Raw genomic sequence first — 16,407 nt, 5'->3', positions numbered from 1 at the left:
TCCTGACTGTGGAAGTGTATCCTAATAAGGGGCAGATGGACAGATGCAAGACTCTTACCAAGCTTGAGACTTCCTCCTGGGCACGTTCTGTCTGCTCCACTTGGAGTGAGGGGTCAGGTGATAGATCAGCTGCCTGCAGATCTTCTCAGTGGACTTGAGAGCATCAGACTCCTGCAAAAGCCAGGATGAGAAGAAGCGGTTAATGAAGAGCTATTCTGGGAGATAGGATACCGAATAAAGCTTCGGCTTATGGTCACTGACAGCGTAACCCAAAGGAACTTGAATGCTTACCATGTCTTGTGCTATTAAAAGGGTTAAACGGAGGTAAACATTCAAGTTAATCTGTGAGTGAACATGATGTAGTTTAAAAAGCGTTACACAATATACCACAAGAGGCCTTTTCAGCTTTTTTTATTTCGGTTTAAAACATCAAATATATAATATAAATAACATATCGTATCGTGAGTTCAGTATCAAGATTTACGATCCCGATTGCAAAAAAGGCGGGACACTGTACAAATTGTAAATAAAAACAATGCATTGATGCACTCGATTAGTTATATTTGCGATGCCTTTATGACATTTATTGGATCTCTTAGTTTGAGAGGAATAGTGGACTTTAAAGAAATCTCTCAGGTTTTATCAAGAATATCTTCATTTGCATTTAGAAGTTAAAGGGTTAGTTCACCTAAAAATGACATTGAACGAATCATTGATTGATTCACTGATTCATAACCGTTTGAGTCGTAGTTTTTGTTATTTTTGGACCAAAATGTATTTTCGATGCTTCAAGAGATTCTAATAAACTAACTGATGTCACATATGGACTACTTTGATGATGTTTTTATTCCCTATCTGGACATGGACAGTATAGTGTGCATACACTTAGATACGCTCTCGGACTAAATATAAAATATCTTAAACTGTGTTCTGAAGATGAACGGAAGGTCTTACGGGTGTGGAACGACATTAGGGTGAGTCATTAATGACATGCATTTCATTTTTGGGTGAACTAACCCTTTAAACGAAACAACATGAGTGTGAGTACATCCTGACTGTAAGCTGAGCCTTGTATAAAACAACTCTGTATATCGCGAATCATATAGTTAACAACGATACATATCACCACATTTTTATGTTGCAATATATATCGATTAATGATATATTGTTACACCGCTACTGTTTCCTATTTGAATATATTTTAAAAAGTAACTTATTCCTGTGATGCAAAGCTATATTTTAAGCACTGTTAATTTACTGCTGTCTTCAGTGTCACATGATCCTTTAGAAATCAATGTAATATGCTGATTTGTTGATTAAAGAACATTTCTTCTTCTTCTTTTGCTTTTTCTTCTTCTTCTTCTTATTGTTATTATTACTGAAAACTGTTGTGTTGCTTAAAATATTTGTAAAAACAGTGATCCATTTTTTAATTAAATTTCAACTTTTATTAAAAAACAGCATTTTTTTAAAATAAATAATTTGTAATATTATTATATCAATTTAATGCATCCTAGCTGAAAAATATTATTAATTTATTAAAAAAAAAACAAAAAAAAAAAACGCAAACTTTTGAAAGATCGTTTGTGCAATTTGTAAATATTGTGTAAAAATTTGTTGCACTTTTTGTTTAATTTATGATTAAAAAAAAGTAATAATAATTTAGTGCAATACGAATGGAAATTACAAAAAACCCTTAAGTAAAATGTCAGGACAGATTAAATCACGTTTAGGGGGAAATTATGCTTAAATGTCATTAAAATAATGTCCTATTGTAAAACTAATCTTAATGGCCCTAGAAATAGGCTTAATTTTCATTAATTTTTGTTAAAGTGATTTGTGTTAAAGAGCGGTACTCTTCCTAAACCAAACATGTAGCTTAAGGTAAAGACGAGAGTTCATTTAAAAGGTCATGCCATTTTGAACTGCTGGGTGAGAGGTTGGTTTAAAATGATCTCAAGTCCTTCGCTCAACAATGCCTGCAGCCATTGCATCAAAATAGGCTTTGGCTTGCCTCTCCCTCTTTAAACGGATTGGCCGGAGCAGAGCTGAGCAAATCTAATCAGCGATACAGCACAGCAACGCAAGCGAGGCAGGAAAACACAAGGACTGCATGAAGCCATTGACTGGAGTCAGCTAGCTAAGAAACGACAGAAACTGAACATGTACATCTTGGTGGCCTCCTGATGGCTGTTCAGAACAAAGACATTTGTTGAATCTGGATTGCATATTAATTTGGCTCCTGGTAGCAGTGAGTGACAGCAATTATTGAACTATTTTTATTGATCCCTTAATAAAGAAGCCATCGGATGGTGTACTGACTCCAGAGGAAGTTTTATTGTCGGAAGGATTTACGTGAACTTTCAATCAGGGACTGAACATTAAGACGCAACAGCTCAATACACAACTGGCACAATTTAATGAAAAACTGTCAATTGCAAGACAGCTAAATGAAAAACAACATCTATGTGCTGCGCACAAACAAAAGCTCATTAAAATGCCTTTCCATATTTCCCACGATTCCCATCATGAATAACTGCTGCGATTGAGGATCAGCTGACTCCTGGGAGCTGAAACCCCATTAGATGTTGCTGTACTGAGCAAACATTATACTGTATTACAATCAGAAGCTACTTTAAAACCTTAGCTTACACAAGCTACCCACATAGAAGATGTAAAACCAGAGACGGGCCACAGACCACACAGCTGTAATACTGAACGCCAAGCTTTTTAGTCAAAACAGCCAATTGCATCTTTGTGCAGTTTTTCAGTGATAAGAGCGAAAGAAGCTGATTTTGTGATAAACTGTTGTCAGTATTTAATGCCGAGCGCCAGCTGAATGAATTATGGAGACGGCATTAAACTTAAACCAAATTAATGGATGCAAATGGCACAAGAGACTTCTGTACAGAAACTGAATCAGTGATGTTGATCTGGTTAATTTGCACAAACTGTCTGAATGAACTGATTCATTTAAATTGATCATAATATCGTTCGACACCCGTTAGACCTCCGTTCATCTTTGGAACACAATAGCCCTATTCGGACTGGATTAGATTAACATGGGGACGTGGGGGTAAAGTAATTATTACCAGATGTTCTCAGTGATTTTAATCCCGTCTGAATGTGCCATCTTGGTAATCATTACGGACAATGTCAGTGAAGATTACCGAGACTTTTACCTTCTGTAAAAAGGTCCGGAAAAATGACCTTGGGTAATACTAATCCCTTTCGAATAGACCCGCTGTAAAAATGCATAGTAAAATTCCATAATTTCCTGTTTAAAAGTTTTAAAAAAGCGCATTTTGCGAGCTTGGAGGCGCTTGAAGCATTCGGTTACGTTGTCGGTGAAGGGACGACTCTGTGGCAAAATGTCCAGTATTTTCCGCATATCATTTAAAGCAAAAAGAAGATCCAGCTCTTAAAAACAAAGCACTTATTAGAGGCACAACACTTATTTTAGCTCTAGGAAAGTGGTTATTACCAACACAATCCAATCAGAATCGTTAGACTGTACCTATTTGTTTATTAAAACACACATATATAGCCTGAGACGGAGTTCAGACTTGCTTTAATGTTGTGTTTGCTCATGTGATAACAGCAACGTCATACGCACATGACGACACGGAGCTTACTGTGGTGCGTAAAGCGAGTTACTCCTCCCACTTCTGCTAGTTTTACTGAGATGTCTTATCCCATGCGAATTGGTCATTAATATTACAGAGGTCCTGAGGTAAAATTACTTTATGCCCACGTCCCCAGGTTCATCTAATCCCGTCCGAATAGGGCTAAATGAAGATATTTTTGTTGAAATCCGATGGCTCAGAAAGGCCTTCATTGACACCAATGTCATTTCCTCTCTCAAGACCCATAAAAGACACTAAAGACGGCGTTACAAAGCCTTCTCACTACAGCGGCTCTACAATCATTTGATGAACGAGAATAGTTTTTGTGCGCAAAAAAACTAAATAACGACATATAGTAATGAAATGATTTCAAAAAGAAAATTTTCGAACGGTTATGAATCAGCGTATCGATTCATGATTCGGATTGCCAAAGTGACGTGATTTCAGCAGTTTGACACGCGACTTTGTTCTGAAATCGGCCCATCACTATATAAGTCGTTATTTAGTTTTTTTGCACACAAAAAAATATTTGTATCCCTTCATAAAATGAATGTAGAGCCGCTGTAGTGAGAAGGCTTTGTAACGCCGTCTTTAGTGTCTTTTATGGGTCTTGAGAGAGGAAATGACATTGGTGTCAATGAAGGCCTTTCTGAGCCATCGGATTTCAACAAAAATATCTTCATTTGTGTTCTGAAGATAAACGGAGGTCTTACGGGTGTTGAACGACATTAGGTTAAGTGATTAATGACAGAATTTAAATTTTTGGGTGAATTTACCCTTTAATCCGACGTTCCATAGCTGCATATGAGTGTATCGAGTTTGGAGTGAGTACATTTTTTATGTACACAAACTGTGTAAAAAATGAAAAAATGAATCTGACTTTCTGACTTCCCCCCACTGATTACATGTCTAAAAAAGTCTAACAGGTTTGGATTTCAGGCATTACATCTTAATGGCACATATCCGTTTCTTTGAGGAGCAAGGTGGCTTTTCTGAGCTCAGGATGGGATTTTGTCCACCTGTCAGCAGGTAACTGGATGTTAATAGTCAGAGAGGAAGAAAAGAAGCAGAGGAAATCGATAGCACTTCAATCCGTCGCTCTCAGTTTCTGGGTTTAGATGCTTAGCTCCTCAAGGCTTCTCTCGCAAACCTGATCTGAGAACTGCCTGAATACTCTTTTTGCAATGTTAAAATACTCCCACTAATCTGTCCTGCTCAGATCTGATTCAAACTTGTTTTCCTCAGCAAACTCAAACCTAGAAGGTAAATGCTAATGCTTGTGATGGTGCATGCATAAACAAACGGGTTTCTCTGGTTTTATTACTTTAAAAGGGATAATAAAAGCAGTGGCAGAACAGTTTATTGAATAAAAATATTTTTTCTCACTAAATTTGCATAAACTTTCTACCAGGGCCTGTCTGTCTATTTATCTATCATTATATATATATATTGTTCTAACTGTTCTTGAGACTTAACAGGCAATTCGACACTGGCTGATTTTTCCATTTGTTGACATGGTATGGTTAGATTCAGATTATAAATAGTATATATAAAGTTGGGTGTCCACCTTTAATTAAACCGTCATATTTAAAAATATGATATTAATCATTTCAAATAATTTATTATTACTGTAAATCGTTATTTATTTTAAATCTAAATTATTATGGGGATCTCCTTCAATGCTTTCATAATCTTTGCATTTTTAAAATAATTTTGTTTCTGCATTTTTAAAATATATTTTTATATTAACATATTTTAATAACTATGTTTTTAGGACAAAAATACATTATTTTAATTATCAGAATAATCTGATAAAAAAAGTGATTGTTTTGAACAAGTATTAATTTAGAGATTATTAAAAACACCCATTTTTGCTTTGTGGCAGGAGCATTATCCAACTTAAAGAGGCCATAGCCACCAGGGAATACCGTTTCCATTAAAGGGTGAACATGGTCTGCATCAATGTACGTGGGTGGTACATGTCAAAGTAACATCCACACATCACAGGACCCAAGGTTTTGGGCATCCTGACTGGTCTGCGGCTATGCAGCTCCATATGCAACAAACTGTGATGCACAGTATACTCTGGCACCTTTCTATCAGAACCAGCATTAACTTCTTGAGCAATTTGAGCTACAATAGCTCGTCTTTTTGATTGAACCACACGTGCCAGTTTTCTCTCCCCACGTGCATCAATGAGCCTTGACCCTGTTGGTGGTTCAACTCTGTTCCTTCCTTGGACAACTTCTTATAGATTGTGACCACTGCAGACCGGGAACACCCCAAAAGAGCTGCAGTTCTGGAGATGCTCTAATCTCTGTCGTCTAGCCGTCACAATTTGTCCCTTGTCAAACTCGCTCAAATCCTTACCCTTGCCCATTTTTCCTGGTCACATCAACTTTGAGGAAAAAATGTTCACTTGCAGCCTAATATATCCCACCCACTAACGGGGGGCCGTGATAAAGAGATCATCAGTGTTATTCACTCCACCTGTCAATGTTATGCCTGACCAGTCTAGGTTTTAGGAGTTTTGCAAAAATGTAGGTAAAGGAACATATTTAGGTTGTAAATATGACAAATGTTGATTCCATTTGCTATTGAAAAAAAGTATCAAAAGTAAAGGACAAGCCTAGCCCCTTCAAGTGGATCTATTATTGGAAAGCGCTCCTCTCGCTGGCCTTTCTCTCCAATTAATTCCAAACAGGACAGTGGAATTTCAGCATGGAATGAAAACATCACTGATGGCTCTCTTGAGCAAAATAAAGGTCACTGACATATTTCTGTACTTCTCACGCGTTGCAAACTAATTTAGGATAGGCCTGAAGCGTGAACGCCCAAACTCCAGAACCGGCCATGGGATGACAGCTGCCCGTGGATTTATACAGTCAACTGGGCTGAAGAATTGTTCGCCAAGCCTCTTACCGCCAGCTAAAAATAAAAGCTCTACATATCTGGAGACTGAGTAATGAACATGTGCATAGGTTTTGGCTCCAGCTCATGCAGAAATCTACAGTTAATGTTGGCATCTGTGGGCTGGTATCGAGTCAAACCCTTCGACTAGCCACCTCGTGAGTTTGTGTTTATGATCATCCTCGCTCATTAGCGCTGGTGGCTTACCCTCTTTGGACACTGCATGTCTCGGGCCAAATTGAGCAAAAGCTCATGGGAAATTGGATCCACTAGGTTAAGGAAGGCAGCGTTCTTGTAGAGGATGTCGTTGAGCGATGTTCCTTCAAGACCCAGGTCCTGTCGAGAAAGCACAAGAGAGCGAGAGAGATTGTTAAGCATGTAGGATTACAAATTCGAGGAAAGGTCACTGTTAAACCTCGATATTCAACAACTTAATCCTTTCATCTCCATTCGCCAGATTACGCAAGGGGCTTTTTTGAATGACAAGGAGATAAAGTAATCTTTTCATCATGCTTACTTCTAGTGCTTTGAAAGAAAAACGACTGAATAGAAGCCGATCTGTTTGTTGATCTATTGCTAGACTAGCGCTGCTAACCTTTCCGTTCCAGCTTCTTTATGCAAGGCAGAGAAAGTGTGTGCAGACACAGTGACAGCTTATTAGCCGGGCTTATCGTAGACAGCTAAAGTGTTTTCCCCCACTGAACAGCCAAGGCAAGCAAGTCTGATACGACCAACTGGGAAAGAAAAAAAAGCATGCGGGAGAATCAAGAAAACGTTCCCTGAGGACGAAGTTTCTTGTTTAATCCACTGGTCTGCACAATTAGTAGTGGCAAAGCTAAAGTTTAGAAGTGAATAAGAGGGTGAAACACATTTAATGCCTCCAGGCAAATGCCAGCATCACAAAGCAACAGCTACACCACCCTGTGAGTCGATTCAAAGACAAATTGATGAAGAAACTGGCAGGCGGAGGAAAGCTGCTGAGTCCAGGGAAGTGGAAACTCCCTTTGGGTTTCACGCTGATATATTGCACTTCTTTTTCTCAGGGATTCCCTGACATCTGGAAGCTCCTCCAAGCTCTCTATTTTTCATCTATACAGCATATGCATAGGTCATTTCTGTTCGGCAGTACGTTTTGATCACAGCATTCTCTAAAACGAATATGACTGCATTGTAATTTAAGAAAGATTTTCCATAAAAGTGTTTAGAAGGATTTCTTTGCACATGTAAAGAAAATGTATACGACGTCAGGATGGAAATAAAAAGCTGAAGATGCTCAATAAAGAGTCAAGTCAATTCAAGTCACCTTTATTTATTTAGAGCTTTTTACAATGCCAAATGCCGAATTTGGTTGTACAGCCACACAGTTGGGAAAACCGTGATGTCATTCAGCTCAGTTGAATTATCATATAGTGTCGACAATGCCGGCAGATCAGTAATATAGTTGAAATTTAAGTGTCCCTCCCAACTGAGCAAGCCAAAAGCCAACAATCCCACAAGACATCACAGATTTCATCAAATCAATTCCTAATATTTTCTGATGCAGTCCAATGAAATGATGTCACTTCATAGAAGATGATGTCATTTAGAAACACCCCTCCTCTACTGTGATTGGTCGGTTGAGTAGAAATTGACAGTAATGAGTGCTGTTTTACCTACAGTTGAACATTCTTCAACTCTTAGTGACTGGTAAAAAACGCTGAACGCTCAGAGCTCGAACGTGAAACAGACGCTAAGCACCTCTTTACGCGCATGCGTTCTAAAAATGCAGCACTCCCATTGAAAACAATTTATAACATTTAACCAAAATAAAAAATGAACTTAAAAAAATTTATGAATTAAATCTAAATCCATGAAATGATCCCATGATTGAACTCCTAAAAGGTTCTTTATGAAGCAGAACCCTTTAAGGTTCTATATAGATTTTTTTTTCTGTATATAGTGTATATAGAAATATTTATAAAAAAAATACAAATTATAAAAGCACGTAACACTTAGTTTGTTCAAATTATTTTAAATATCTGTGAAATGTTCAGACTTAGTCACGGGGAAGTGCATTTTCAGTCCTCACTTTCAGCCCAGTCTAGATATGGCACTTTGTCACATGGATGCCCAGCCAGTCGAAAAGCTTTCCAAACATGGGGCCGCCTCACTCACCCGGCTTTGGAAGCTCTTAACACCCTCTTGAAGGAGAGAGAGGGGTCACATTAAGGCAAACCTTGCTACCTTATAAGACTATAGGCTGCTGAAAGAAATTAATTTCTGCGCATTGAAAAGAAGCTTTTCTGTTCAGGGAAAACAGATTGGATGTTAATCAACTGGGGGTCAAAAGGATGGAGCAGAATGCTTCTTTTCACCCCAAAGAGAGTGAGAAAAAGAACAAGAGGAGGACAAAAACAACATCCCTTATCTCTGCTGTAGCTCTTCCTGTGCCCTAATGAGTGCAATTCATTTTCCACCGTTGACTCTCATTGAGCAAAGGCAGGAAACAACTCTGCTTACATGCTCTACTGAGCACATGCAGTCGATGTCAATGCTACGAAGATTTTGCGGTTGTATAATAACGTTGAAATACAAATGTTGTCTCTTTGATTGCACTTAAATCTCCTAGATATGACCCTGCTTTGCCATATTTTTTTGGGTCATTCCTATTGTAGTATATTTTCATGTCCCCATCATATACAGTCAAACCAAAAATTAATCCGATACCATATAAACATTTTTTACTAGTGGGTGAAGGACACTATTAACCTGACAAGCCAGACCCACACAAGATGTTTGGTCTGGAAACTCACCATTGTCAGGGCTCAATCCGAGGGGTGGGATAAACGGTTGTCTTTCAAACTCCCTCTGCACGCGATAGGATAGCGCTACACCAACCAGAGCAACGTGAAGCAGAGCTCGTTGATAGATTAAATTTTCCGAACACGGCAAAACTCTGAACACTTCTTTCCTTCTTAAGAATGACTTCAGTGCCGTTCTTTGTTCTTTTTTCAAAGAAAAGCTTAACTCCAAGTCTTCCAGAGTCGCGGACAAAGCCGAGTCGAAAGGCCGCCGTTCGCCAGCTTCTGTGTTTACTAGAAGCACACAAGCGCAAATCAGCCGTCATTATGTTAAGCCCGCCCACCGACTCTATACACGATGTGATTGGCCCGACCACAGTTTGGTTTTTCCAGCTTAGAAGTCTATTGAGAATTGCTAGACTACATTCCCGGCAAAGTAGATTTGCTGCCACTAGGGTGCGTCTAGATGTTTAGACTAGGACACTATAGTTCATTTATGAGGAGTGAGGATAGCAAAAGAAAGTAAACTTTGACATTATACCCAAAAATTGTGACAGTGCAGTACAGTGACTACCAGTAAAATATATAAAATTTTTAGGCCAAAATTATTCAGACACTTTGACCTGACCATGTTTTGCTTAAAGTGTTACTTCAGTGATTTAGCATTAAGCTTTGTATTTAAACTGGGTCATTAATGTAGTAGAAATGTTGAATTTGGTGCCTTCTAGACTGAGAAAAGACAGAAAATGTATTTTTGTCTCACGGGGAAGAAAGACAACAACTCCCAGAATGCACTTGCTTCACTGCCTTACGATGCCACTCCCAAAGCCAAGGCTGCTGGATTACTGGATCACTTGATCATTCATAAAATCTGTTCAGTTAAGCCCCTTTCACACTGCGATTCCGACAAATACACGGATAATGCAACCCGGCATTTGTTCCCGGGCCGCTAGATTTGGCCCATTCACACTGCCAGCGAAATACCGTAATATTCCGTTATGGTCCCGGATCGAGTTGACACTGGTGACATCCGGATGTGACGTATAATGGCGAGCGATCTCAGCTTCAGCGCGGATAGTAAGGAGCTCCGTGGTCTCGACTTGTGTCCAGTTTGCGCACATTTCTGCTTGTTTAATTTAAGTTTCTTTTGTATATGAATACTCTCTTCTGGCACTGCAGGGTTGTATTATTGAAAAAACAAGCTCTAGGAGTGGCACGATAACTACGTACACGTTGCGGCATTAGTTTTGGCTTTTGTTCACACAGCGCTTGTCCCGGGTCGAACCCTGCAATGTTACTAGGTCCCCGACCCGGGTTCAATTCGGTAATCAATTCCGGGACGTGGTTGCTTTCACACAGAAGGCGACCCGGCAATGTTCCGGGAATATTGCGGGTCCGACGTGCAGTGTGAAAGGGGCTTTAGAGAACAGACACTCCAATTAAAAACTGAATGTGTCTGTTATAACATGTGAGTGAGTCAAACGAGTGTCACGGCACAAATGCAGCAGGAGTCAGATTCCATTCATCACGAGAGCTGAGGTAAGCGCAGACGCGGCATACATTCACAGCGCGTGTTCAGTCTGGTACGTTTTCAATTCATGCTTTTGGAAGCTTAACTTTTATAGGAATTAACTTGAAAAGTTGAAACACTCACTTTGCTCTGCACAGCTCCGTTTACATGAATGCCTGCAGCTGCCAGAGTCGAGTGCTGTGAGTGTGACCCCTCTTCCCATGCCCGGGTTGAAAACATGCAGAAATAGCTCCCTCTACTGGCTGTAGTCTTTAGCCTCTGGCCAAAAAATCCTCAGATGACGCAAAAAGACGATATTTGCGTCATCTGAGGATTTTTTCCAGAAATAAAATACATAAATTAATAAAAATAAAATACATAAATTATAGTGAATAAACTGAAAATGTGAGAAATGTTGAAGGTGTCTGAATAGATTTAGGTTTGATTGTCTAAAAATATTGGATCAAGATGGAAATCAAATGAGTTTGTTTACATTTATCACAAACTGTTATTGCTAACTAATCTATAGTTTTTGGTCATTAAAAATAAAGCTGAAATAAAATATAACGTATTATATGAAAAACTGAAACATAATCAACCACCTAGCAACCACTCAGAACACCGTGGCAACAACATAACGTCCTGGCAACCACGTGGCATCACTGAATCAGAAACTGTGACAATCTAGTTTTATTTGACTGTTTTCACCTAATCAGATCTCCCATCATTTCATTCTGTTCCAATTATCTTTTGATCCAGATGCACAGAATCTGCTTCCAGATGTTCAACAAGCTGGCAGACCTCATTAAAATGACTCAAGTTGCATAAAAAAGACAAAAGAGGCTTTCTCTGCCCTTTTTATCCAGTGAGAGGGTGCAACTGGAGGACCCTTGTCTTCAGGTTGCTTGCATTGAGATGTTCCTGTGATTTGAGGACCCTCTAGAGTAGACAAGCTAATCAATAAACACAACACAATGACACAAAATCCTCCATGAAATCCATACGTGCTGATTATCTAGTAAACACTTCAAGCTTGAACTGTGGTGCCTCCACATCGGAATAAGATGGATCAATGAGTCTGCACCACTGGCCTTAATCTTCTAGGCAGATCTGGTTTGCTATACATCAGGATAAAATGATGGATTAATGGAGCACGGAGGAGCCTGTCAATCATCTGCTGCAATATCTGAGCACTACACAAAGACCTCAACTGTTCAACGGCTAGCAAAACTCTCAGTCGTGATCAAGAAACATCAGATGAATAGCTTTAGAGATGGGATTTGCTCTGAAAAATTTGTCACCCATGCGCAGCATAAAATAAATGTGTCCATCATGATCAAACACAACCACAAATTAATAATCCAGTAACCTTTATATTAGGTAGGCCTATACTATATGCTATAGTAGCCTATATGGATTTATTATGTATTCAACAGAAAGTAACACGGTATACCTTCTATTTTGTAAAAGGCTCTTTGAGGTAGTTATACAGTAAATACACACTGTATTATGATACTCATTCCGGCACATATCAAAGAACCATGGTATTGTACCATAAGGTACCTCCAAAGTACTCTTTGTAAGGCTTGTAAATACTATTTTATTTCAAACGCAGTTAATTATCATTTTGTTGTAACTAGATTAAAAAAAAAATTGTAAGAAGTGTATATTTGAATTGAGCTTATTATCATTGAAGACGAAATTTAATTTTAAACTCTGGGAGATTACTAGACTATTTTTTCCATGTATGTACATCTCATACAGTCAATGAGATATACAGTAGCCTACACCATTTGTGATTTTTCTTTTCTTAGTAAACTATCATTCGGTAGCATCGTCATCATAAACAACAACAACAACAACCTGTAGTTCTGTCTACACATTATAAAATCTGGTTTATTAATAAATGGTGTTTTGTACCTTTCTAAGCAGTTTCAACACATCGATGGCTTGTTCCACCTTCTGCTCCTTCAGCAGGGTTTGGATCTCCCGAACCCAAGCCACTCTCCGAACATAAGGGCTGGGGCTGGATTTGCGCAGCATTCCGGGGAGCTTGTCGGACTTGAGCATCAGAGAATTGAATAAAAACTCTCCTCTTCCTCCACTCCTCTTCTCCACATCCCGTTCATGATGCTGTCGACCCCTACGAAAGAAAGTCGCCTGGCTGTCCAAACTACTTTGCCTGGTGAACTTAGATCCCATGTTTTCAACTTTCCAATTTCAGCCTCAATATCAAATAATGCTACGCCGTTGTTTCATAAAGCATGTGTAAAGTAAACCTTATAGAATCTCTTTAGTGAGTACACGCTCATAATTGCACTTCATCGAGTTCAGTGGCTCGTGTAGGATCAAAGTCATCAAGTAAAATGCCTATTCATCGCACGAAAATAATAAAATGTCACTTTCCCCGCGTTTCTCTTTGCCCCTGTGGAACCTCCGCTCTGTTTGTGTTCTTCCAGGCTTCACCACATGCCACGCCCATGTCTCACTCGCTGTCCAATCAGAGCGCTCGACTCCCACATGTGTTTATGATGGGAAGCCCGTTCTGTCCTGTCAGCACGTAACATTACTGTATAGGTTCCGAATTTTGGTTATTAAAAATTATAAAATAATAATAACCATCGATGCAACCACAAAACTAACCAGAACAATTTCATAGAAATATTTCCTGAGATTTAAAAAAGTAGGTTACAGTAAAATGATGCCGGCTATTTACATTGTATGTAAAAACAACAACAACAAATACGTTTTTTTGTTTTGTTTTGAAAACTGGTTAATAATTAAATTAAATTAAATTAAATTCATGAGTTTTACCGAAAATGCACGTTTCTTACAATTTATAGTAGCAAATCAGACGTGACTGTCAAAAATGTTCATATGTCGAAAATATACAGTTCTAAGATAATACAAATCATGTAGTTATCTTATAGGCTGTCACATATTAATTTAGGCAGAAAAAAAATATCACATTAGAGTGTAAAGTGATCATAAAGATTACAAAATATAGAGCATTGGCAGTTGGCGAGGGATTGACGTCATCTCTTCAAAGTTGATGGGACAAGAACCCAGACAGCAACATAGGGTCGGTCAGATCCGGCCCACATCTTGAATCCACATGTACCAGATGTGGCCTGAATCTGGGCCGACACTATGTTGCTGTCTGCGAATGCAACTTTTGTGCATCAGAAACAAATAACATGTTCTGCAGCAGTGCAGCTTAGCAATGTTTCTGAGGTGGAAGAAGAAGAAGTTTCTGTAACATTTGAAATATCGAAAGACATTTGATCTGGTCATGATGAAATAGCCTATATATTCAAGTAGCATTTGCATAACAGTGGAAACGTATTTCATGTTTTCTAATAATGTTACCAAGAGGCAGCAGCATGTATATTGAAAATACCAGATGGCCTAAGACAGACCCTTGAGGCACTCTATAATTTACTGATGTTAAAGACAATCATGTTAAACATGTTAAAAAACAAAATGGCAACCGTCAGAAATGTACAATCTGTACAACCTAATACATGTTCCTGAAAACCAGTGTAATTTAGTAATCAATCAAAAAGTCATTATCTATAGTGTCAAACACAGCACTAAGATCAAGTAAAACATTTTAAACATTTTTTTTAGTTGCAGCCTTGGTCAGAAGGAGAAAATCATTTGTAACTTTAACAAGCACAGTGTCTGTGCTATTATGGGGCCCGAATCCTGACTGAAAGTTTTCATTGATATATCTTTTTTTTTTTTTTATCTTTTTTTTTTTTTTTTGGAGAAGTGAGCACAGTTGAGCAGACTTTTTCTAGTATTTTCGAAATAAATTGAAGATTTGAAAGGCCTTAACTTTTAGTACAGAGCCCACAAGCTTCACATGCAGGTGTCAAGCAATACAAACCTCATTTTCATTTCAAATAACAGAATGCAGGTTTGGCTTGAGTTGACTGTAGGTAAATATACACTTTTTGTTTCAAAATCAAAAGTATTTGGACACCCCTCCAAATCATTGAATTCAGGTGTCAATCACTTCCATGGCCACAGGTGTATAAAATCAAGCACCTGCCCATCAGGCCCATGCAGATACTTCAAACATTGATGAATTAATGGGTTGCTCTCAGGAGCTCAGTGAATTCAAGTGTGGTACTGTGATAGGCTGCCACCGGTGCAATAAGTCCATTTGTGAACATTTCTCAGTACTAAATATTCCACGGTCAACTGTTAGTGGTATTATAACGAAGTGGAAGAAATTGGGAACAACAACAACTCTAAGTTTTAGAGTCAGTAGCTATAGACATCCAAACTTTGCGTTGCCTCAAAAACAGTGCGTAGAGAGCTTCATGGAATGGGTTTCCATAGGCGAGCAGCTACATACAAACCTTACATCACCAAGTGCAATGCAGAATGTCAGATGCAGTGGTGTGAAGTACGCCAAAACTGGACTCTAGAGCTCGTGTTCTCTGGAGTGATGAATTAGGCTTCGCTGTCTGGCAAGCCGGTGGACGAGTCTGGGTTTGGTATAGTTGCCAGGAGAATGGTGCTTGTCTGACTGCATTGTGCCAAGTATAAAGTTTGGTGGATGGGGGGTTATAGTGTGGGGTTGTTTTTCAGTGGTTTGGCTTGGCCTCTTAGTTCCAGTGAAAGGAACTCCTAATGATTCAGCACACCAAGACATTTTGGACAATTTCATGCTCCCAACTTTGTGGGAATAGTTTAGGGATGGCCCCTTCCTGTTCCAACATGGTACAGCAAGGTCCATAAAGACATGGATGAGCGAGTTTTGTGTGGAGGAACTTGACTGGCCTGCACAGAGTCCTGACCTCAACCCAATAGAACACCTTTGGGATGAATTAGAGCGGAGACTGCGAGCCAGGCCTTCTCGTCCAACATCAGTGCCTGACCTCACAAATGCGCTTCTAGAAGAATGCTCAAAAAAATCACAGAAATACACTCCTAAACCTTGTGGAAAGCCTTCCTAGAAGAGTTGAAGCTGTTATAGCTGCAAAGGGTGGACAGACTCCATATTAAACCCTACAGATTAAGAATGAGATGTCATTAAATTCATGTGCATGTAAAGGCAGATGTCCCAAAACTTTTGGCAATTAGTGTATGTTGAGTAAATGCATTCTAAAGTTAGCCCTGTAAACTTGGATCCCGCTAATTTCTGAAGATATTATTCTTGGTTACATGAATGTTAAGGGAACATTCCAACTTAAAAGTCTTAGGTATGTCTCATGAGCAATGAATGAATACTGTTCTTCTGTTAATGATTTGACAATATTTACGACCAGATAACTTTGAATGAAACTTAACACTATGTCCACAAACTCTGAGATAACCTTGCCAGAATATTCTGAGAAAGTACTGGGATTTTTAATATTTGTGGTTTGGATATCTACATTTTATAGAACATTACGTGTCCAAACTTGCCAGAGTAAATCATTCACTAGAACAACGCAAATGTAAAAGACTACAACATTAATGGCTTAACCATTCAACTATTAAATGCATGAATACAAGTGATAGAGTAACAAAAAGCCACCTGTAGTTGTGAAACATTTGCTAGGATTGTTTATTTCAGAGTGTGGCA

General features: G+C 38.8%; 1 protein-coding gene across 1 annotated transcript in view; it reads right to left on the bottom strand.

Annotated features, from left to right (window-relative positions):
- lrrc75bb (leucine rich repeat containing 75Bb) overlaps window positions 1-13,297 on the bottom strand; it is a 41,942-nt gene extending 28,645 nt beyond the window's left edge. The window contains exons 1-3 of the mRNA XM_067432683.1: window positions 12,747-13,297; window positions 6,744-6,872; window positions 59-171 (exon numbers count right to left, since the gene is read on the bottom strand). Of these exons, the coding sequence (XP_067288784.1) occupies window positions 59-171; window positions 6,744-6,872; window positions 12,747-13,028 (524 nt within the window). The 5' untranslated portion in view covers window positions 13,029-13,297. The remainder of the gene's footprint in view (window positions 1-58; window positions 172-6,743; window positions 6,873-12,746) is intronic.
- Window positions 13,298-16,407: the final 3,110 nt, after the last annotated feature.

The sequence above is a fragment of the Pseudorasbora parva genome, chromosome 23 (assembly GCF_024679245.1).
Source record: "Pseudorasbora parva isolate DD20220531a chromosome 23, ASM2467924v1, whole genome shotgun sequence".
Classification (NCBI taxonomy): domain Eukaryota; kingdom Metazoa; phylum Chordata; class Actinopteri; order Cypriniformes; family Gobionidae; genus Pseudorasbora; species Pseudorasbora parva.
This window is presented reverse-complemented; position numbering and strand designations above follow the sequence as displayed.